The sequence below is a fragment of the Limulus polyphemus genome, unplaced genomic scaffold (genome assembly GCF_000517525.1).
Source record: "Limulus polyphemus unplaced genomic scaffold, Limulus_polyphemus-2.1.2 Scaffold706, whole genome shotgun sequence".
NCBI classification, from domain to species: domain Eukaryota; kingdom Metazoa; phylum Arthropoda; class Merostomata; order Xiphosura; family Limulidae; genus Limulus; species Limulus polyphemus.
Window position 1 is genome coordinate 379,946 of NW_013666316.1, and position 25,839 is coordinate 405,784.

The 25,839-nt window shown below is 35.1% G+C and overlaps 1 protein-coding gene and 1 long non-coding RNA gene across 4 annotated transcripts in view; one reads left to right on the forward strand and one right to left on the reverse strand.

The window, feature by feature from the left end:
- LOC106460091 (probable E3 ubiquitin-protein ligase RNF217) overlaps nt 1–11,856 on the reverse strand; it is a 38,552-nt gene extending 26,696 nt beyond the window's left edge. For 2 of the 3 annotated variants that reach the window (XR_002610679.1, XM_022386710.1), the window contains exons 1-2: nt 11,741–11,856; nt 572–1,752 (exon numbers count right to left, since the gene is read on the reverse strand). Coding sequence is in view for 2 of the 3 variants with exons in the window: in XM_022386710.1 (XP_022242418.1) it covers nt 572–1,572 (1,001 nt within the window). In the remaining variant the exon portion in view is untranslated. The remainder of the gene's footprint in view (nt 1–571; nt 1,753–11,740) is intronic. The other variant, XM_022386711.1, reaches the window with a different exon arrangement.
- Nucleotides 11,857–12,075: 219 nt separating this feature from the next.
- On the forward strand, nt 12,076–24,515 carry LOC111085906. Its single transcript, XR_002610680.1, has 2 exons — nt 12,076–12,148; nt 23,349–24,515. It is a non-coding gene; the product is annotated as an uncharacterized LOC111085906 (long non-coding RNA).
- Nucleotides 24,516–25,839: the final 1,324 nt, after the last annotated feature.

The window sequence follows — 25,839 nt, forward strand, 5'->3', positions numbered from 1 at the left end:
AGTTCTCTTACATTTAATACTATATTATTTGTAACCAATAAAAAGCCAAGGTTTTCATCTATCAAATGACGTTTTATATTATGTTTTCTGTATAGAGAATTGTCTATTTTGCTTGAAGTTCAAACTTTATTCCCACGGGAAACACATAGACGAACTTAGCTGAATTTTTAACAGCTCTTGTCGCATAGTTAAAAAAGTCAGAGATAGTCTTTTTTTTTGCATGCAATTTTATTTATTTTTTACCTTGATTGATTAAAATATACGAGTTCGTGGGCGGGTCGGATTTAAATATATTTTTAAGAATTCATCGCGGGCTGTACGTTGCACATGCCTAGCTTAGTTATTCATATTTATCCTAAACGTACAACACTGGTCAAAAAACTTAACACAGTATAAGAAGTTAGAGTATATTTTTACTTGGTCTAAGAAAGCGCCTAATTTACATATTTGGCATAAAATATGTAATACCTGACCTATAAAATAATATGTGCAGCATAATTTAATATATGGTTAAGTTTAGCGTTAATCCACAATTTTAAACTCTAATAAAACCTCAAAAAATTGTGCTTACCGTACATTAGCCCAAAGTTTCCTCTGTTCACTGGAATTCAACTTCATTACGTGGCTACAACGAGGGCAGGTTTTTGTATAGTCGTCTTCATTAGCTCGCACCAAAAGCTTGTTGAAAATTTCTTTGGTGGACGAAGTCAAGCGGGCGGAGATCTCGTCTCTATGAACAAAGTTATAGCACGAGTAGTTACAACACTGAATCTTGACAAACCCCTCTTCCACCTTAGTGGTAAAGTACAGATGAAGACAATTGTTACATGCTGAGTAATTACAGCACGGTCGGCGATATAACCAGTGAACTTCCAGGCAGATCCCACACTCCACACAATCCAATTCTCCCACTGGAAAATGAGCCGTTGGGTCACTGTGAGAAGAATGACTTTCCAAGAATTCAAGAATATCCAAAATTTCATGGTCGTTATTCCATTGTTCCCGGGTGTCTAGAATTCTTTCAAGAATCACACGCATTTCTGACAATTCTCTTAAAAGAACATTGTCGCCAAACGGCACCAGTGTCTCCATAGCTACATCATCGTCATTTACTATTTGGGTATGTGTTCCATGGCGAGGGGCGAAAACGCCAGGTTGTCTGAAAAACACAGGATCAAGATCTACGGATATTTGAGAAGATCGACTGCTGGAACTGGATATCTCGGATTCAAATTCCCCAGAAAATGAGGTTTCGAAATACTCTGGGTTCGATCTCGGATGGTTCCTACCCAGTTGTGGAAACTCTGGTCCGAATGAAAGGAAAAAGCACTCTAAAAGAAATTTCAAGTTACCCATGTCTAGAGGAGAATAGTTTTCCGGAGACTCTTGGTCATCACCTTCATCCATACTTGTAGTCCGATTAATATGACTAGCCAGACTATCCAATGTATGTCCACTGACATGTATCGCTGAGCCTAACGAGTTGGAACCATCAACTTTTTCTTTTTCAAAGTTCCACTCGTACAATTCTCTGTCCTTTACATCGATAGATAATTCGGTCACAGTTGTCATTTAAGTGAAATACCGTCACGCTGTCAACTCAAACCAAAGTGTTAAAACGCTCAAATATTACCGAGAAATGTTGCACTTGGACTGTTCTTTCTGCTCTAGTGCGTTACCTTAGTGAACTATGGAAAGAACAGTATGTGAATGAACGCTACAGCACAGCTCCACAATTTTCAAGCAACTGAACTGAAAATCATGAGAAATATTTTAAACAAGTATCGTCGTTAAGAATCCAAACTTTTTTTTTCTTTACACTTTGGTAAAATATTCAGTGTGAATAACAGACGTTAAATAATGCTTATGCTAATAAAAGATTGTGTGAAAAAGTTGCATGTGTTGATTCCCCAGAATGGTGACGTAAAACATTTAATATATCTGAAAATTAAAAACCAATCTTTCTTAATCTAGAAATGATGTTGTTGTCACGTGGCCTTCACCAACTTGTGAACACTTGGTGGCTTGTCGATAAATCGATATTTGTGTTTTGGTGAAATAAGCCGAAAGAATAACACTTGAGAAATTAAAGAATAAAAGGTTGTCTCAAAGGAAAACTAAGTGCCAAATACCATACCAATATACAAAATACATCTACTACAAATAGTTTAAATCCTACGCTCTACTTCAACATCTTATAATTATCTATAATTACCCATACTGCACACTAAGTTTATATCAAAAGTGTAAATGTCTATATTGCATTTTTTTACACGTTTGTTTGCAAACAAAAGAAAAACAATTAAAGAACCGCAACGTACATTTGAAGCTGGGCAGGTGTCGGCAACAAAAGTTCAATTCATGGATATTTATTGAAGTAATAAAGCACTGTAAATGCTTACACAACTTTCTGGTATGAAAATTGCAATGAATGCCATGTACATGTATCCACTATAATTCAATAATGGCAGCTGTGGTCAATTTACAATAGCTTCCCATCAATAAGAACTTCAATTCTGAACAGTATTCTGTAAACATTCTGTAATAACAATTAGGCATCTAATTTTTTAACTACTGAGAATTGCCAATCGGCAGCACCCTCCACGTAAAGAGATTAACTGTTCCACTTATAATGCAACCACAGTTTATAGTACGGAGACTATTTTGTGGTATCGCATGAATTCGAACCCGGTTCGCAAGCTCTACCACAGGGCCAATCCGCGACAAAATTAAAGTATAGTCAAAGTACAAATATACGAAAGACCACTAAGATCACCCACCTACTACTAATACAACTATCCAAAGAAAACGTTTATACTGTAGTATATCAGATAAGCAGTTCTGCTAAGGCACACGCTTGCATAGCAGCTCCCAAAACCTTAAATCTACGTTAACATGTCTAACCTTTGTACTCCACTCCTCAAACAGCTCACAAGTAAACGTATTACACAAGGTGTAACAAAACTGAACACATGATTCGAGGTATATCAAATACCAATTCCATTACAGCCTTATAACGAGATCTTTAACCTCTATGTACAAGAAACTTAAAACCTACGGCGATCTATGACATAATGCAACAATAGATCATTGATAAACATTCTACAAAGCTACATAATGGGCTATCTGTGCTTTGCCCACCCTGGGTATCGAAACCCAGTTTATTGTGTTGTAATTCCGCAGACATATCGCTGTGCCACTGGGTGGCGTACTATTGCGAGTTAATATGAAATTTTGATGAATTATTTAAGGTGTTTAGTAACGTCATACTCCGAATTGATAGGTAACCTAAAATTAACTAAATTTCTACATATTTTATGTAAATACTATGCAGCGCAAAACGTTGATCACAAATTTTCACAATGGGATATCTGTTTTCTGACTACTGCAGGTATCGAGCTCCATTTCGATTTAGTTTGTTTGGAATTTCACGCAAAGCTACACGAGAGCTATCTGCGCTAGCCATCCCTAATTTAGCAGTGATAGATTAGAGAGAAGGCAGCCAGTCAACATCATCCACCGCCAACTCTTGGGCTATTCTTTTACCAACGAACAGTGGGATTAACGGTCACTTCATAGCACCCCCCCCCCCCCCATGTCTGAAACGACGAACATGACGGGGATTTGAACCCGCAGAATGCGAGTCGAACGCTCTAACCGATTTTTAGTTATAAGCTCTCAAACTGCCGCTGAGCCACTAAGGTGGGGAGGGAATAATTTTAAAGAATTTGGTCATATTTAATTCAAACATTGCTGTCTATAGTTGTGAATAGGTTATAATTTCAACAAAGCTTGAGACAAATACTAAAGGCAATTCGATTTTCACCTGGAAATGCCACGCGAGATGATGTCAACGGTTTCATCATTCAACGACAAACAGTGGCAGGGTAACAAACAAGTCTTTCAAACGCCATCTATGTATTACGAGATACACTTTCCTACACGCAATTTTTTTTCAACCCGAGTTCTTTTACAAAAACTGTATTTCGAAATACGTGTCTTTGTGTGTATAATTGCATTTTTTATATTTTATGAAAAATTCAAATATTAGTCAACTGGTTTAAGTATCGCTGTAAAGCCCTTCTGACGATGAACAATGTGCTTACGTAACTGAAACAACAAAACTGCGTCATTCTGTTACAATATCTACCTTCTAAGAAACAACGCAGGTAGGATTTTCCAAAGGGAATTCCAAATGAGATTCGAATTATACCAACCAGACAAAAAAATGTCCCACAGGTACTGCAATATAATGTACTTTACCTTGTTTAATCCTGTATATCTGTTTTTTAGCTGATACACGCGCTACTCAGATCACGTGGAATAACTGCATATACTCAAGGAAATAATACAGAAATCAGGCAACATTCTAACGGCACTGATGAAATAACTGAATGCAACATCGTACGTTAAAAAACAAAACGGAATTCCTTAGCCTGACCTGGCCGCTCATACGAGCGACAACGATTGCATTAAATACTGAACACGTCTTCGTAGTACTAATACATTGGATAATTCATTTTGCATTATCATTAATATCAACAACGTAGACTGTTAAAAATGAAAAATGTCGGATTTTAAAAAACTCTGTAAATTCTCTTAATGATCTCACATTGTGAATCTTCTTTGTATTGGAGCATATAAAATTAATAAACTATATTATTGAATATTTTATAAGATCGGTTGTTTTATTTATTTCTAGTTAAGCACAAAGCAACACAATAGGCTCTCTGTATTGTGCCTATCACGGTACCAAAATCCGGTTTTCAGACTTACCGCCGAATTACTGGAGGGCTAGCTTACAAGAGTAAATAATTTTTACAGCAAACTAAACATATGTGTTTATAATTGTGTGCGCGCGCACTAGTAATGCATGTAAGTGTAATTATCTTCTTAAAACCCAAACCCTTCCGAAGTTACCTAAAATGTACAGTATTAATTATTCTGTAAGTTAATATACGTATACATAGCACAAGTCAACTCAGCATATTTCAAAATTATATTGTAAATTCGGTACACTGACATCTGCAGTAAATGCCCTCTAAATTTATTTATTTCATGGTTATTGCATTATCCGACAAATCTATATAATAAAAATTATAAGGTAGTGTATACTTAACATATGCAAAAGTTACAAGAGAAATTTGGTACAAGTTTCAGAAAGTATATAAATATATATACACATGTATCTATACCCATGTACGATTGAAATAGGGACTATAAGTAAGTTAGTATTATCCACTGATCATTTCACAATATAGATAGGGATTAAATCATATGTGGCTATCACAAGTGATATCATATACATAAATCAACCTTTAAAAACTTATTTTTACTACTAATACTTTAATAAATATTCCAACTGTATTAGCACTAAAATCTTCCTATTTTATTTGCACAAGAATATAAAAAAATATACATATAAAATATTTAAAAAAAGACCAAAATGTATTGGTTGCTTTACACAATACACATTGAGGTTTTCATCACAAGTGTAACACAATGAAATATTTTTACAGGGTGTGTGTGTGTGTGTTGTGTGCACATATTAATTAAAAGGCTCTTGAGTGATATTTAATGGAGATGTAAAAAATTATGAAAGCAAAAGTAGAAGATTCTTTCCAAATTAGCAAATTATGGTAGTTACATAGTTTAGTTGGTTATAAAGTGATTTACAAACACTTTAGCTCACCCAGTAAAAGTACTCATTTATCCTTATCCCATGTGCATTTTTAATCCCAGGATGTGCTGACGATATCTACTAAGACATTGCAGTTGCCAGTTTAACTGCTAGTACAAAAAAACATTCTCTTTTTTTCTAGAGCATGTAGAAGCAAATAATGTTGGAAATTGTAGATCAGAAGAGCTGCTTAGTAAGTATAAATTACTCTTTCAGTAACTAAATGTGTGGTCCTTCCAGGGGTGCTCCCTCAGATTAGATGTTGAAATAAGAAACTTGAGCTGGTTGGATCGTTGGGATAGTATTCAATGTAAAGGTGATTTATATGCTAGAAATGAGATACAGTTGAGCAGGTTAGATAGCAAGACTTTTATAGAAGCTTTAAACATGTTTATTAAAGATAATTTAAACTGAACATGAAGAATGGTAAAGGAAATTGGGAATAAAGAAATTCATAGGATAGCAGGCAACAAATAAACGTGGTAAACAAAATTTGGAGCAAAAGTCAAATAACACTTTTAAAGGCAAGTCTAAGATTCAAATATAAACTTAGCAGAATTAAAAATTAGCTTATTTGCTGTTATTATAATGTTAGGAGTATCAGAAACAAAACAGATGAGTTGGGGCTCTACCTGAAATGGAAGGCTATGATTTTATTGGGAGAGAAACACACATGAGAAACTGCACTACTTCTGTACCAGGTATACTCTCCCCCCACTGTGGAATGAGGTGTTGCATACATGACAGGAAAGTGGGAGGAGCACAACCAAAAAAATAAAGAAAACCAGGTGGGTTGAAATCCAAACCACAATATACTGAAATCTCAATCTCACAGAAGAAAAACTGTAGAAGAGCCATCTACAGACAGGAATGTAGGGAAATCTAAAATGGATGTGCTCCAAGGTGTAGAGTGGCTAGGGTGCAATGGACTATACACAGCTGGTCAACTCCAGTCCAAAACCAAGTGGTATCGGGAATAGAAACTCCGACCCAGGGTAAGAGAAGAGTTCACACCATCTTCACCTCAAGTTTAGTAGAACTGAAATATATACAGTGCAAAGCAATCTATGAAATGGGTACGTGTGTACAAATCCACAACCGCTAACCTGACATCCAAATGACGGTAGGAAGAGATGTGCCAAAGTGGCAGGTCATATCAAACTCAAACCCAATTGGACTGGAAACCCCTGCACAACATCAGCATCAGGCAGTGAAAACTCCATGAGGTGGAATATGAGAGGGAGAACTGTCACTCCAGTCAACATTATCCTCCGTATAGGACTGCACAGAAGCCAGAGTGCAACACTACCCTCTGGGTCCCACTGCACAGAAGTGGATTGCCTATACAAATATATAAAAACTGCACCCTCTGGATAGAACTTCACAGAAGCTTGGTGCATCATCAACTTCCAAGACCCACTGCACAGAAGTGGAGATCATGAGGCAAGTTGAGTGAGGAAGAGGAAACACAACCAACATATGTGTGTGAGGATTTATTTTGATTGGTCCAGCTCTAATCCAAAACCACTCACTTTGAACTGACATCCAGGTGATGGTAGGATGAGGAATCCCAATCAAAGGGGTAAACTGCAATGCTACAGATCTACTTCCAAGCAACATTATCCTCTGGATAAGAGTGCACAAAAGTTGGAGAGCAATTGCAACTTCCAGGTCCCACCACACACAAGTGGATTGTATCCATAAAATATCAGCAGCCTCACCGTCCAGATAGAACCACACAGAAGCTGTGCACAACATCAATCTCCGGGACACACTGCATGAAGGTGGAGTGTATTTATTTGTAGATATGTGCAACATCATCATCTGGATAGGACCACACAGAAGTGGATTGCATCTAGAAAATATAAGCAACCCAACCCTCTGGATAGAACTGCACAGAAGCTGAGTACAACACCAACCTCTTGGACACACTGCATGGAGGTGGAGTGCATGATTGAAGGATCTAATGCCATCTACACCAGCAGAGCACCACCACTCTACTCTCCACAGAATGGAAGCAATCACATTCATGAGGACTTTTCCATGGTCCACCACTCCAGTTGATCAGAACTGGAAAGTGGCAAGGACTCCTATACTCCGCTAGAAGAAAAAAGGGACAAAATGCGATGGAGAGTCTGGAGAAATGCTGATACTGGAAACAGTGCAATGGGCAACCATGAAAAAAAAAAAGATTTTGAAAAGCAGACCACCCCTGATTTATTCAATTGAAGGGACTGCAGGGATGAGCAGCTATCTCCTTCTGCTTTACTAATTTAAGTCCATGGATGAGTACAGTCCGGAATGGGTATACCATGAAGCAAACAAATCACGAGAAAAGCTACGAACAATCTTGTGGAACACCCCATTTCAACAGTGTGCATTATAAGCCATGGGTATACAAGTTGGCCATACAGGCAGATTTGAGAAACAAGAAGCATACCTGTATAGGCAATGCTCGCCACCGAGCAGGATCATAATTGAAAAGGGACATGCCACTGAAATGAAAAAAAAAATAGAAAGAAAACTTACCAAGTCACAGCTTCACTGAAGTTTGAAGGATGGTGACAGGAGGAAGACAGTACCCCGACAAGAAAGAAACAGTCACCCAACGAATATTGTGGGAGATGAACGTACGAGGTGTAGTCCACATGCCTGAATGAAGAATTTCCTCCAATGGACAAGGGAGGTGAGATCCCAGGGAAAAGATAAGGTGCTGGATCTGATGTGACAATACCTGGAACAGATTTCAGGAAGGAGACAAGGAGCAATATTCCACTTGAATCAACTGCCAAACCCAACTGGTAAGAGTAGAAGGAGAAAGGTCATGAACAGAGAATTGTTGCCATGGGATGAAAAGGTGAGAAAGGGGAACCATGTGGGCAATGTAACAAGGAAGAGCATGTATGGGACATAGAAGTCTATACAGATCTGACCGGGAATAAAGGTAAGATATGGATGAAAGTGAAATCGGTGAGAAGGAAGAATGTCCCTCATGAGCCGCTGAAGTTTTGTGGAGGAAAGATCAATCCGGATAAAGGAGAACATTTATGGAATGGTACAGTGTGTTTGAAATGTTGATGGCAAATATATCAGACCAACAACACTCACAGGCTAAATGTAGTACGAAATAAGTCTTAAGGGATAAGTGAAACAAGGAATATGAGGACAAATGTTTAAATGGAGGTAGAGTAAGGCAGTGAAGAACAATATTGACATTCCAATCTGGACGGACTGCCCAACCAGACTGTCTATGAATCTGGAAGGAATGAAACAAAAGGGAGAAAGTAGGAGAGGAAGACATAAAATTCCTATAAGTGGACAGCCATATGAGAAAATCCGCAAGAAGAGGAACAGTGGGCCGAGAAGGGGAAAAACACTGGCTCAAAGACTAATGGCAGAAGATGTTCCACCTACGTTGATAAACCCCAATATAGGACGGGTGAAAAAGAAAGCGACACAAGCCGGATCTCCTACCCAAGGACCTGATAAATGCCAGGCGTGTCACAATTCTATTGATGGAGGGTTTTCGCATGATGATTTACATGCGAGATGCGGTTGAACCACGTTGATCATGGGAGTTCAAGGTTTGTGGCATGCAAAAATATTTTTGCATATAGAGGGCAGTACTGAGTGGAGGTAATGTACCATATCGAAATACTAGTTAATTGGATTGTATGGTGGATAAATGCTTATGAATTGAGTCCATTCGAACTAGACCCTTGTTACTAGTGGAGTACTTGAGAAGTCAAAACTTGGGCCTTTTTCTTTTTTACATTAATGATATTGATATGGGTACAATTAGTAAATTAGGAAAGTTTGCTGATGATATTAAACTCTTCAGTATTTATAGCTCTTTATATTTATTCCATTTATCATAGTATTTATAGCTGTATTGAAGAAGTTGAGGTATTATAGAATAACTAGGATCAATTGGTAAGTTGTACAAACACCTGGCAAGTATCTTTCACTTATAGTAAATGCTATTTTATACACTTGGGTTATAACTAGTTGAATCACATTGTTAATAGAGATGGGAACCAACTTATTAGCATAAATGAAGAAAAGGATCTTGGCCTACTAGTGAATATGTCACTCAAGCCATCAAAGCATTCCTCTGTTGTGAATGATAAAGCTAATATAATTTTAGGGTGTATTTATATTCATAACAGTTATAAGCTAAAATAAATACTCTTTCTATAAATCACTAAGCAAGGTTGTAAGAACAGGTTAAGATAACTGAGTTTCTCTTGAGAAAGGAAGCATAGGAGGTAATCTTATTTAAGTTCATGAGATTATCTAGGGACTTAGTAGAATAAAGGCCTCTGATTTCTTTATACTGTATTATAAAGATAACAGGATAAGAGGATACAGTTTTAAAATTTTGACAAAAAAAAATCAGGCCAAGGTCTAATTAAGTTAGTTTTATTCATTTAACAGGGTGATTGGTATATGGAATGAGTTACCATCAGTAGTAGTAGAGGCTGCCACAAATGGTGATAAAAAGTGGCAAACTTTTACATATCTAAAATTTTCTCAACTAAAATTTCCTCCAAAAACCAACAAAAAAACCTCATTAATGGAAATTTATTTTGTAATTACTGCACCAAAAAAGAAATTGGTTGAAGAAATTAAGAAAATTAAACCAAATGTAATAAAAAAAGGTAGGGAAACAAAACACTTCAGTATAAAGGTCAGTGGATTAACATTCCACTTCTTGTACAGGAAATTTGTTTTTAAGGCAACAAATTTCCTTTACTCTTCAAGATTTTTCCATGAAGTGGATGACATTTTTGGTCCTTTGGATAAAACATTTCCTTGTCTACTTTTAGTTTTAGACACATTTCCTCATATATAGGATAACCAGATATGACATTTTTTTTACCCATGGATGGAAATTTAGAGGAGAATCGACGATCTCCAAAAAATAAAGAGGGAGTTTACATTTTTATTGTTCTCAAGGGTGAATGAGCAAGGATAGCCTTGAAGAACCAAATGGTTCAGTGTTGTCTGTATATTAAAGATTCAAAATAGTCCTTTGTCACCTGCCTAACACATCCTTATTCTGCTCAGACATGTCTTTACGCTATATATTCTTAAAGCTACAAAGAAGCTTTCTGCACACGAGTAACAACTTCTCAGCTGTCATCCTACTAACATCATTAGCTCCAGTATGCATGCACTTCAGTGTCATAATTCCTCCATTAAGTTAGTATACTTATATCTACATTACTACAAACACCTCAAGATCCTTTACATGTGCTTTATATTAATCCAAATCGTTAATAATTAAAAGTTGTTTCAACATCTGTTTGGTAGATATACGTGTTTGAATATCATTATTATTAAGAGATACATTTACACATGTATGTAATTGGTTGGCTGCTTGATGTGTTCAATTTTATTCTATCACTTACATCACTGACTTAGTAATTCATAGGTTAATAATATATACAAATAAACTTTAAAAGATCAGTTACTAGAATACTAAAAATAAGTGATTTAATCCTAAATAATTATATAAATTTAATACTATGAAATACACTAGTAGTAGTACTAGTAGAACAAATCAGATATGCAGTCTTAGATTGCATTGTTTTTAAACAAGGAACAAAATGCAGTGTTATAAGCACATGACATGTTACAAATAAAAATAAATACAAGAAACTACAAAATACATTAAAATTAACAAAATGTCACATTAATTAGCATCAAGAACTATCAATTTACTGACAATGAAATCATTACAAATTTGACTTCATTTTTGTAATATCAGTTTTCCCTATCGCATCATAAATTTCAGTATATAATCTGTAAAATATATTAATCATGATATATTAGTCTTTATTCTTCTAAATTAGCAGAATACTTTCTTAAGAATACCAACTGTGGTAGCAACTTTAAACACTAACAGTTGTCATTCAAAAACATGTTACATTTTATGATTATATTAAATAAATATTCAAATACAATATACAAAGTGCAAAACAAAAGTTGGTATTAAAGTTGAAACTATGAAATTAAATTAAAAAATTGCTCCAACTTTCTTCACCTAATATTTACCTAAATTCTATGCGTGAAGTTGTCTGCTGCTATTGTGCTAATGACAGTAATGTGTTATCCTGCGACTCCTTGCGACGTAACGTTCATTTCATGGAGATTTAAGAAAAGAAAAAAAACACCAATTCGAAGTTAGACTTTTCTAGGTATACTAAAAATTACACTATCAACAAAAGCACAAAACACAGACAATTAGGCCTAATATTAATGAGCAGCAATAAACTTAAATCAGTTCCGTTCGCCTATTACTGCTAGTGCTACTTCTACTACCACCAGCCCTGGTTTTATAGGCTAAACGAGATATTGAGTAAAACCTATATAAAACCACGTAAACATCACCTTCACCACGGATTGTATGCCATATATACTGACTCTCGTAATATGCGAGAACTGAAGCGATTTTAAATAATGGTAAGTTAAATAGAAAAAAAACAAAAACAAAAAGAACTTAAACTAGTTATAGATTTGTTGTCTCTTATTTAGTTAGTTAGTTTATTTCGTATTGTTACGAAAAGTTGCAATATGTTCACGCTGTTTTTATTATATATTGTTTAATTATTTGCTAAACCTGTTTATTTTCTTTAGCCAAATGCTGGCTTACTTGTGTTGATGCGGTTTAGCCTCTACTCTCACGAGTTTGCCTATTCTTACTACTAGTACTATAATTTGTTATTTAGGCCTACTTGACTAGTAATAATTATTAAGACTTTATTACAGAGATAGTCTCACATTGCCTGTTAGTTTCACAAAATTTGATCCTTTGTAACGCCCTCACGACAAGAAGTAGAAATTTCACTCATTTTATATTATCTCGTGCATCATAGTTTTCTTCCACAATCTATGAAAACAGAAAAGTCACTTGGGACGTTTAGTTGAGGATAACCTCTTATCTACTGCTGTCAGTATTGAGTAGTAAGGGACTCAAAATTACTGAGTGGTAGGGGTAACTGGAAAGAATTTAACTAGAAAAGACAATGGCAATAAGATCAGTCGTAAAAAAAAGACAAAAAAAATTACACAAACAGGTAAAAAAAAGTATTTTGGAAAACAGTATCAATAACAGCTAAACCAATTATGGAAATCAACTGAGGTAATAATTAAGCTGTTATTAATACAGTTTTCTAATCAGTGGCTTCCCATTATTGTTCAGCACTTACTTTTTTAACCCTATTGTTTTGTTTATCCATTCTTATTTGTTTGCTTTGTACATTTATATATTTTTTACCTGTTTGTGTGATTCTTTTGTCTTGTTTTTCTAATTGGCTTTTTTCCTTGTCTTTATTACCACCACTGAGCTGGAAAATGCCAGTAGGTACTCGTGTTTAGTCAGTAACTACCAAGCGGTACTGGCATTTTTTATCGGTTGGTAATCCAAGCATGATTATGAATATTCACACCAACTGTTAACAAGATCAAAATTATTTTTTCAGATAACATCAAGCATAATGTTTAGCACAAACAGAGATCTGAAGTTTTATATTATTCTTGAATGTGGTATGGTAGGCATGTGTTGTCAAACAAAGATAATTTGAGATAGAAATCCGTATTTTTATTGAATATGTTGTTAAGTTTCATGTAATCAAACAAAAATACAAAAAATTGTTATTTATAGCAAACCAACCCTGATTATTAGATACAGATTGAGCTTGATCAAAATATCATGCTATGACACCTGATAACACTAACAATGAGCTATTTTAAAAGGTGAAATGATTAGTCACTACTTGCAAACAGGAGGAAGGGGTCTTCATAGCACCTGACCCTTCCAGGTTGCACAAACACAATCAAACCGATAACTCGCAAGCAATTGTTAATCTTGCCATGTTCGTATAATATATAGAGGAAAATTGGCTGCTTCAATTGATAAAATTAATCATTCTAAGTATATATAAATTATCATAGTATATAACACCTTATGCTGGTGGCACATGATCTACTGATTTATTATGATGGCACACAAATTACCAATCTTAATAATTTTCTACAGATCTTTTATTTTAATGACTCAGGCATTATATGCCATAATAATTGATATAATGTAAATGATTTATATATTACTGTTTCAACCAAGACTGTTGTGTTCCCAGCCAACCTGATGAGCTCTGGTATTGGAGAAGCCTTGTCAGCAGTGGCGTGCAGTTCTTACTGGAAACCAGTAATTAGTAGCGGATCCATGAGGTTAGGTTCATATCCCCCTTCTTTCCAATGCAAAAATACAAAATTGAAGGAAACAGTAAAACGTTATGTGGAAATAAAGAGAAGAATAGAGATACAATTTCTTGAAATGTACTTCATTGTTTTCTGGGATCAGTTATGCTCATTGTACTGTGTGTTAAGGGGGGGGGAGGGGGGTCTGAACTGTCTCTGACTACTTTTACTTTTAAAGAGTTTGCTGTGGAATGTCCAACATGGATAAATTGTCCTTTTATCTGTAGAGAAATGTGAACTGATCTTGCTTAACAACACATTAAATCTGGCAGTGATTCCATCACTTGTTCTCTTCTAAATTATTTGAACCCTTTTTCAACCTTTGAGTTTCATAATGATACTCGGGTCACAGGTCATTTACCTCTGTATGGAAGCTATCATGCTGGAGTTATTCTGACATTAAGTTCTAACATTTCTACAGTTACTTCCCAACACATGGTAAACTATTAACTCCAATGGGCTCAAGAATATTTTGATCACCACTTGATTAGCTAGAATGGTTTCTGTAAGAGTAAGAATTTTCTTAATTGTATTTCTAACCTACAAGAATTAATTTCAGTGGCTCTTGTGAACAATGGTATAAAATAAAGAAAGGACATAAAATTAATAATTAAGGAAAAATTTGAAATAATTGAACAACTGCCTAAACTTGTCAATATCAAAGAGTTGTGGGTATACTTGGGAATGATGAATTATTTTTATAAATATTTATTTGTAGTATTTTCTTGGTTTTGGCACCTTTCTACCAACTACTAAATGGAACAAGAAGCAACCTGGATGAAGCATAAGAAATTGCTTAGATCATTGGAGGTTTTGACACATTTTGGTCCATGTAGAGATATTATATTAATAAAAAATGTTTCCCTTGTTGGCCTAGAATGTGCAACTGTTAGCTTTTATGTCTAGAACTATAACACCACCTGAAAGGAAAAAGAGGGCTGTTAATCACTATCAATCATATCTCAAATAAAGAAATTTCATCAAAATTTATATGCACAAAAGTTTGAAATTGTTTACTGGCCACAAACCACTGTTAGAGGACAAACAAATTCCAGTGATGGCATCGGGATGGATTCACAGATGGAATGTTGGCAGTTAATGAATACACATATTAAAATTAAATGGGAGATGTGATGGATTTAGTTGCCTGCTTTTGAAAATAAGGAATCTAAGGTCATCATGCATATTAAGTGAAACAATACTGTTACTGAAACATTTAGAGCCCATGTCCATTACATCATTCCATATGAAAAAATTGGAAGGCCAAGGATACAAAACTGTCAAAATTTATGTATTTTGTTGTTCATGAATGGTTGAGAAGGTTAGGGATATGAGACCATAATTTTCAAGGAAATCAAATATCTGCTCTTGATTGTTGTCTACTGTGGGAGAATAGTCATTATTCCATCCCAGGAACAGACCAGAATACTTTTGACATTGTCTTTCTTGCTAGCACAGAAAGTTATAATTGGCTTATGGACTATGATTTCTTGCCTTGAATTTAATGTAAAGTTTACTTATCAAGCATCTTTCAGTAAATGAAATCTGTAGTTTTCTATGCAGTAGTGATGGTATTGTTTCAACCTTGGTTTCAAGAATATCAGAACAATGATAATTAACTCTGATTAGCACACAGTTGTTTTTACAAGATAGTCAGACATTTTACAGTCTGAATGTTGTCTTTTAATTTTAGGTGAGTTGATGAATTTCTCTACATGTTTATTTGTAGTATGTTTGAAGTACACTTACATAGCAGCTCAAATTGTAGCTGATCATTGGTTTTATGAGTACAGAGTTAGTTTGTGTTTTGTTTTTTACTTACAATGTTACTATGTGTTCAATTATAAACATGAGTACAGTGTTAGTTATAAATCTAGTGTTTGGCTTGAGTTAAAGTTACTGTTAGCACAAGTACATTACTAACACTGGATTAGTGATATATCTAACATTAGTTACCTTGAGCTTAGTTTTGGTACAAGTACAAGGCATAATGTCGTAGAATAAACAACATGTAGTCTATTTATGTTCAATATTAGGACATATTAATCTTAGGAATATGGGATCAATTCCTAACACAACTTAGATCAGCAAGTTGTACCAGATAGTACTACATATACTAGGTAAATTGACAAATCATCAAGCAGAAAGGATGCTTTGTCATATCTTTTTACTAGAAGGTGGAAACAACATGAAGATGCTTAGTTACTGATTATAAGCAGAGGATAATCTGTGTAAGGTCACAAACTAAGAAAGTTTATAGAGAGTAGGATGTTATCTTTATATCCAATTGGCCAATGTGTTCCCCCTTCAAGAATGGCAGTTCCATTCTAATAGGCTACTCTGTTCCACCATCACTAGCCTGCCTTGTTAGAGCAGACACGCTAGGAACAGGAGTTCTGAACAGCAAGTGGTTAAAGTATTGCTACAAAAAATGATACATTAAAAATATCACTCGGGTGATTGTCTATGGAAGCAACAGAGCTCATGCACTTGGCTGTGGATCTCAACTGACCTGTCAGAGAAGGAGAAGAATGGGGAGCCAAAGCCTAAACACTGAGCTAGTAAATAATGCATGGGTAAAAAGTGCACCAGACTCTGCTAATCTGACATTATGATAGGTTACTGCAGTGGCATGGGAATAAGAGGAGACAAGTACTGCCTTAAGAAGTTCTCTGAATTTTATAATACTTTGTTTCAAGAGACTAAACTTTCACACCCTGAGGAGTTCAGTCTCATTGGCTTTAACCTCATATGAAATGCTGACCCAGAGCATGGAGTGGTCTTGCAGTTTGACATGACAAAAACATCTGCTATGAACATTATGACAGTTCTCAGTGGTACAATCACTGTGAAGTCATGTGGTAGTGCATGTCACTCTGGGTAAATATTAGGTTTCTTGAAACTAATATACCTGGCATTTAGTGCAACTAAAGCTTGAACTAGTCAGTCACTTCTAAAACTTGGTCTTGACCAAATAAAGCTGAGAGTGATTGTCCAAAGTAAGTGCTCTGCAAGCACACACACACTTTATGTTTAGTGTAGAACAAAGATTGTTCATTTTGTATATAACTTTTGTCAAGTCTTATTACTACATTTTACATTGACTTGGTTAAGTAAAAGCTTCAGTTACACTTTATGCTTGATATCTTGAATCTCCCGTTATTTACTGAATCTATCTGATAGCTCAAACATATATTCAGTCCACCTGAATATACCAGAATACCCCATGGTTTGTTTAAATTTGTACAGTGTACACAAATTTTTAAAAATACTTCAGTGTGTGATGGTATAACATGTTACACACACACACACATATATTTATTTATTCATTCATTTATATCATAATTGACCATTAAAAAGATATTTATTCTAATAATTAAGTTATAGTACAGCCATGTTATTTATTTCCACACATATCTAACACATGAGGTAATCACTTCTGATATTATGTCCCCTTTGCCACTCAAGGTTGGGTTAGTAAAAGCAAAGTCTACATAAGAGTCTGTCACCTTAGCACTCAATGAATCTTTTTGGTTTACTCAAGTTTAGCAGTTTTTTATTGGTAATACATAAAATAAATAATATAAGTGGTCATAAGGCAGTTCTATTACTATCCACCATTGAGCAAACTCAAGGTAACAACTTCTACAAAAGGAACACCCCATGCTGGTGAAAAACTGATAGTGATAAAATATAGAGTCAATCTCCAGCTGAAGTAATAAAGATACAGCATGACCTAGCCCAAATAGAGAAGGCTAAGATTTCTCAAGAAAGAACATGTGCCTTATATAGGTGATCAGTTTTCAAGTATGGAACATGGAAATTAAATTTGCAGCAAAGACAATTTAATAAGCACTTTATTCTAGCACTTCCACAACCATATAGTTAGCACATGAATTAAAGTATAACAATGTAAGTCATTTATGATAATGACAATACCTCATGTGCATTAACCAGTGTGACCAAAGTGACATGCAAGAAAAGCTCAAGCTACAACTACACACAGATATGGAAGCCACCTTTAGCTTGGATGAGATACACAGAGCCATAAATATATCTAATGATGTAGCTCCAGGTCGTGATGATGTAAAAATATCAACCTTTAATATCCCCAAAATGAGAAACACAATTCTTTATTTATTTATGTGTTGATACTTACTTATTAATGATAATCATTGCTTTGTGCTCTGTTTTTCTGTACAATTTATTTTTGGCATTGTTTTAGTGCATAGTAAATTTTTATGTATGTAATAAATGAGTACACAGTTTTGAAATGTGTTTTTCATGCATAAAAATGTAGAGTTCTGATATGATATCTTGCCTCCTCTCACAAAATAGCTTTTCTCAACTGGTACTGCCCTCTATCAGCCAAACTTTCATTGCTTGCCTCTAACCTTACACTTCTGCAAAACAACATGCAAATGATCATGCAGCAGCCCTCCACCAATAGGAGCATGGCACAAATGCTATTGTAATCAGCACCTTCTTCACAGCCCCCAGTGGCACAGTGGTATGTTTGCAGACTTAGAACACTAGAATCCGGGTTTTGATACCCGTGGTGGGCAGAGCACAGATAACCTATTGTGTAGCTTTGTGCTTAATTACAAACAAACAAACCTTCTTCACATTTGCATTCGTTAATCAATTTTCGATTGGCAATAGTACTGTGCAGATGTGCTGGCTTTTGCTCGTGGATTTGTCAACATTTTCCTTTATACTAGAGGCATGGTTTTTCTTTTATTTAAATTTTTACATTTTGGAATTGTGCAAGATTGATTTTTCCAATTTTTCTTACTTTTTCAGGGGCCTTTGTGGTTAGTGTATTGTGGATCCCATTCTGTGGCAAGTGGTGCCTGACCAGGTATACTTTTTTTTTTTTTTGAAAATCCACACTGTCCATCCTGTGACCATGTATCCCTTCCTACTGCAGACCTGATGTACAATAACAGGTGCTGCCAGGTGTTGGTTGTGTGTCTCTATTCTATTGTCATCTATGCCTAAACAATTATGTTGCAGGATTGGGTTATGCACACCATAGAGATGAGGTGTTCTGTAGAACTGCTAGTAGTTCTCTAGTGATTTTTTGCTTCATAAATATGTTCATCCCTTATAATTTCTCCCCAGTTTTATAAATCACTGATTTAATACTGATGAGTGTCTATAAAGTTGGTAAGAGTTATTGAAAAATAAAGCAAACAGATTTAATCATAAGGTTCTTATTTTATGGTTGTAGGTGGAATTAAAGTAAAACCAACAAAGATAATTTTTTATTATAAAATTTGAAATAATAAGAGATGGTATTAAGTAAATTGCAGATGTACCAAATATTCTTTGGAGATCAAGGACAAATAATAAACAAAATATATTCACTGGACTAGAAATATGAAAGACATAGAAGTTCAGCAAAATTGATTTGTTTTTATTTTTTTTAATTAAATTTGGCAAAAGTAGAAGAAGTAAAAGTTATTGTTGAATAAAATTTTTTGGAAGTTAATTTTGTTTAATACAGAAAATAAAAGGTTAATGTTTCACAAAATGTATGTGTGCATTGATAATTTTGTGACTTTATTAATCTATATAAACACTTTGTTATGGTATAATAGTTAAACCTACAGTTGCATTTTAATATAATTGCTGTTTATGCTTCAGAATTTTACATTAATTGCTTTGAAGATCTTCAACACCCAACAAATTTGCTATAAGTATTATGTTACTTTTGATTTAAAAAAAAATATATATATATAGGAACTGTATGCATGAAAGTATTTGTTACATAGATTAATAATAAATAAAATTATAGTTGGACATATATATATATAGGAACTGTATGCATGAAAGTATTTGTTACATAGATTAATAATAAATAAAATTCCTATATGATATCTTACCTCCTCTCACAAGAAGCTTTCTTGACTTGCACTGCCCTCTATTTGTGCAAATATTTTCTCACCACTAGCCTTGTTACTTCCACTTATAACTGCAAACTAACATGCAAGTGATCATACAGCAACCCTCCCCAGGTAGGAGTATGACACTACCCTTATTGTAACTAGTGCCTTCTCTAATCATACACATGTTAATCACTTCTCGATTGGCAGTCCTACTGATTAGATCTGTTTTTTCTCTCGCAGGTTAAGTAACCTATCCATGCATTTTAAATTTAGTGAATTTCTCCTTCAGTTAATTTATTCTACATTTTCGTTCTGTTTCTTGGAGAGTTACATTTATTTTATCTTCTCTCCTCTTTCAATTTCAGGAGTTATGCACTTGTAGTGTTGGGTGGTCACAACTATGACTGCTCTTACTGCGGCAGCAGAATTCCTGATCATGTCTAAAGGATTTACACCATGATTCTCAGCCTATGAAATGATGGCTCTGGTCTGTTCGGAGTTGACCACTTTCATGCTACAATCAGAACACATTGATGATTGTCCTAACAAGGTTTTCAGTGATCTTTTAGTTTTGGACACTCTTGATTATGCCTCTTAGTCATGTGTCATTTTGGGGGAATTGCCCAGACCTTTTTTCCCTTTGGTGGATTTGTTATTCAGGTATGTTATGCTTTGTACTTATCTCCCATTTCTTATGTTCCATTCCTGCCTTTCTAAAATGTTCCAATCCCACCACCTCATTTGTCAGGTCAGGGCTCTCCAAGGATATATTACACGTACTACTCCCTTCCATGGGTCCTGAGTCTATTTGTTTCTTCCATGAAATCGTCACCTTTCCCGTGACCTTTTGCCATCACCCTTCTGGGTTGAAATTGCTAGTTCATTCACCTGGTGTTTTCTTCCCTTTCTCCTGATGATTGTAGCCTTTTCATAGTTTCTTCCCATCAGATCCATCACCTTACCATATCCTTGGCTGCACATTTCCATCTTCCCTTGGGGGACATCATCAGTTGTGTAACAGTTTATCTGTGGTGGTAAGTACTTCGTTCATTTTTCTTTTCTTTGCAGAGACCTTTATCACATATTTGGCTCCCACTCTGTGGCGAGTGTTACTTAATCAAGTATACTTAGTCTTAAATCCACACTGTACGACTTGTGTATATGCTAGATGACTGTGATGTTGAGACTCTTCCTATTGCAGACCTAATGTACCATTACAGATGCTGCCAGGTGTTGGTTAATTGACTCCACCCAATATGTTCTCTATGCATCAATATATAATGTAGAAAAAGAGACAAAATAACATATTACAAGGTCATTTTTTGCCCACCATTGAGATGGAGCATTCCACTGGACTGCTCGTAAGTGTACCTCACAGTCTTTTGCTTCATAAATATGTTCATACTGCACCGCACACTCATGGACTAACATAAGTAAAGCAGACAGGGATTGCTGACCATCTCTGATCATTTGTGGTGTTTGATTCTCATCCTACTGCGAACCTGACATACAATTCCAGTTGCTGCCAGGTGTTGGATGAAGCACTCCATCAACGTGATCACTTTTCAAGTAGAGTATCTAGATCACTCATTCACTGTCTCCATGCTGCATTTCTCTGGACTCTCCAATGCATTATTACCCTCCTCCTCCTAGTGGAGTATGGGAGTCCTTGCCACTTACCACTTCCTAGCCACTGTGGTGGTGGACCATGGAGGCCTGTTCTCCTGAGTGTGCACAATACCACTCAGTTTGTGAGTATGGTGGTGACATTCTGTTAGTGTAAATGGTGTGATGTCTTTTCTACCATGCACCTGATGTACAATTCCACATGCCAACAAGTATTGGATGTAGCACTCTGCCATATATGTATATATATTTAACTGACAAGTTAACAAAAAATGCAGTTTGCCCCTCCGGCTGAGATATTCCTCCTTCCAACCATCCTCTGGATGTAGGTTCCTGGGGATCAGGTGTTGGTTGGAGATTGTCCAGCCACATAAGTACTCACGTATGTTTGGCTGGTACCCTCCTCCTACTGTGGACTGGATGATAAATTCCCTGGTTTTGGACTGGAGATGCCATCCCAAAATCGTGATCTCTCTTTCTACCATCCGCTGAGTGTCTGATCCTGGTGGATCTGGTGTTGGTTGTTACTGGATGAGACATGTCTTCCCACTTGTGTAAGGCTGGGTACTCTCCTCCTACTACAGACTGGATACCTAAATTCCCAATACCATCGGGTTTTGGACCGGAGATGAACACCAACCTAAGTTCTCCTCCTTCATACCATCTGCCAGATGTCTGTTCTCAGTGGATCTGGTGTTGGTTGTGTTGGAGGTGTGCGCATGCGGAGATGGGTTCTTGGTACAGGAACTCCTCTTCCCTGCCAGTACCCATTTTTCAGGTGAAAGGTGGAGGATTCTCTTCCTACCATGGACCTGATATACAATTCCAGATGATGCCAGGTTTTTGTTGAGGTTGAACTCCTATTTACGCTCTGTTGTGCCCTAGCCACACTACACCAAGTTGTTGCTTTTTGTGTTTTGGTGACAATACTACAGGGCAAAGAGTATACCTTAAAAGTATGGTAGGTCTATATTATCCTGTGGTTCTTTGCTTCTTAACAGAAAGTAAGAATACTTTATGTTCTCAAATAGTCTGTTCATACATTGTTTATTTCTTTCTTTGAGCACAAACTTAGGTTGATGGGAATCTGAGTTAACCTTCCTGCAATTTGGATAAATTCACTTAATAACTGGAAACTCAGCCAAGATATGAATTACTAAATGATAATGAAGCTATGAATGGCTGAGTCATGATGTTAAATGGTATAATGAAACTATACAAAAAGTCTTTATTAAAACACTGCACACAAACAGTGTTTGTGTGTATATACTTATTTTATACTATCATGGACTGTCACTTTTACTGGAGTCTTTGAACTATTTATTTTTTAAGATCCTCTTCTAGACTGGCTATATCCAACATTCCTTAGTTTGTAAAAAAAACATTGCATCCAATTAGGACAAGGCATCCATTTTCATTTCACCATAAATTAAGAGCAATTGTAATACAGTAGTAGTAATACATTATAGGTCAAAATGTTGAAAAACTTGGTAGATTGCAGATGCATTTATTCAATCTAACCTAGTGTCAAACATATCAAGTCTATGTCATACCCATTAACAATAACTGGCATTATTTGGTACATTATAAAGTCAGTGATTATTTTTACTTACATGTTGCTTTTGGAAATAAGTGCAGATAGATTTTTACTTTTCAATTGGACAAGACACAGGGATTTGGTTTTTAAGATCCTGAGGTGAGGGACTGGCTGTAGACACTCTTGTTACCTTTTAAACTATAGCTATGAAAATAGAGCATTGAAGGTGATCAAACACATGTTACAGTGTAAAGTAGGAGAACTGTGAAGAACATGTGTAAAGTGCATATTCTGAGCTAATGGGAACATGTTTGCATGAAAATGGTTAAAATATGTTGTTGTTTTTCAGATCTATGCCCACAAAACCAACTGTCAAGAGTGTGAACTTGCATTCTTCTTTACTGGAATGTTTAAGTTGGACATGATATGGAAGAAATGGTAGCTGTGGCAGCCTCAGCCACTGAAGAAATTGTCATCCACCATGTTGAAAGATCCTCCAACAAGGCCAACTCAGTAGTGGTAGGATTTAGGTGACAAAATCTAAGTCTATTTTTTAAAGACATCTACTTTTAAAAATTCAATGGTGTTTCCTAAAAACTCATTCATTGTGACCTGCAATTCTGCAGGAATTAGCACTGGACCAAATAAAGTAGCAGCTTGCAAAAACAGAAGTGTGACATGTTATGTTCCACGTTGTGATAGAACATATGGTATTGGAAGACTGACAACCTACTGATGGTTTTTCATATCTCATTTGCTAGAAATTAATAATAGGTGGCATACTTTTTAACTATGCCAAAGTTAGTACCAAGAAACTCATTAAAAGCAACAAAGTTTTATTATAAACATAATTCTTTTAAAGAACTTCATATTTTCTTTATACTGAGTACCTGAAGAGATTAATAACCATCACAGAAATAGAAAAACAGAGTTGAGATTATGTGAAAAAATCTTCCTATTTTTGAAATAAGCTCAGTGCTGTCATTTAGTTTTTTAAGGGTCAACTCATATCCATACCTTCCATTGGCTTAGATAGACAAATTGTGAAACGGTTGTTACTTTAAAGGACCTATGCTGTTAGTTGAATTTGTTGGGTGTTAGAATAGGACTCTGTTATTCTATATTTATGTATATAAAGAAAGTACATTTGAGCTGGTTTTAATGAAAGGTGACTGCGATTGCATACATAATGTAAAAAAAAAAAAATATGCCTTTATTGTAAGTATTAAAGCATAATACTTGTTTATATTTTTGTTCTCATTGCAATTCATGCTTTGTTCAGTGTTTACAATATATAATGAAAAGTGACAGACACTTATAATATTAATGGAACAGAAATTTAATAAATAAAATACATAACTTGTTACTTTGTTGGATATTTTCTATAAAATCACAATGTTCTTTGAAGTGTATTTAATTTTTATGTATACACTCCAAGTTCCCAACAGCTTTGAAGGCATGACTCTTGAAAACTCATAAATTTGTATCATTTATTGAATAAAAAAATGGCCACTAAGATACAAGTTTTTAATGGTCTACGTGTAGACCCAATTGTCTTTTTAAACACTTTTTTTTTAAACTGTTTGTCTATATAGTATTATTAATGTGTTCATGACTTTGTTGGTTACATGGTCCCTAATAATTCATGAACTGCACAGAAAGTGAATGTGTTATTCTGGTGGTTTTAAGTGGAGTTAATAAAGAAGTAGACATTTAGTGCTCGACCTTCAAAATGATATGGTACAAATTATGAAACACCTTTGTTAACAATAAAGTATCACATCTGTGAAATGTATATGTAGCAAGAACACTATTTAACCTAAAGATATCTATTCACTTTCTTCCCGATTTAGTGAAGCATAATGTTTTATATTTTTGTGTTATAGAACTTCCACTATGTACAAGCATATATATGTTTACAAAATTACATATCAATGCTGTATAAAGAATAGTCCCATGTCCTGAAGATGGAGAACTTTTAAAAGTCATCTGCAACATTTGTGTTTTGTTATACAACAGGCAGTTGCTACCCATTCCAATGTACTCGTCAAGATATTAGGCAGGTGGTTGCACTGCTTATGTGGGGATGACTCCAATTGTTCATCAAAATGGTATTTTAAATATCTTTTCAATAGATCATCAGAATTTTACAATACTATACAGTGTTATCTTTTATAATAATATCTATGTCACAAGTTTTAGGAATGTCTATAAATATCATAGCAAAAAAGTTTGAATTTCTTATTCTTTTTTCTTCTGCATCTTTGTTATCACATGATGACTCAAAAACCAAAACAATAGTGTCAGCCAATTTCATTGAGGTGACATAGTTTCAAACAGAGTGTCTGCTTTAATAAGTATTATTAATAACTAGTAGTAATTTAAAAAAAATCATAATTCTAGTGTAAATTATATTATCATTACTCCTTGAAGTTACTTTTTAAAAAAATTTGGTGTTCCTTTAAAAAGCTTAAGTACAGGGTGAAACAGGAATTACCAGCCAGTAGTAGATAAACAGTAAATATTCCAGTTGGAACCTCAATGTATTTAGATCTTGGTTATAAATACAACCTTTCTATGTCTACTGAAACACTGCATTAAAAAACAAAGCAGACAAGTAAAGAAAAAACTTTTCAAAAAAAGGAAGTAAATGGATGGATGGCTATTATCAATCCTTAAAGAACAATGCAAACAAGATAGTGAGGATGGCATTTGCATCATCCCTACATGCACAGGCAAGAAGTAACATATAGTAATACATGTAACTATTCAATCACAATTGAGTTTCTCGTATTTTTGTCTGTTCAGATTCTACTACACTATGTGCCTATGCTGTTATG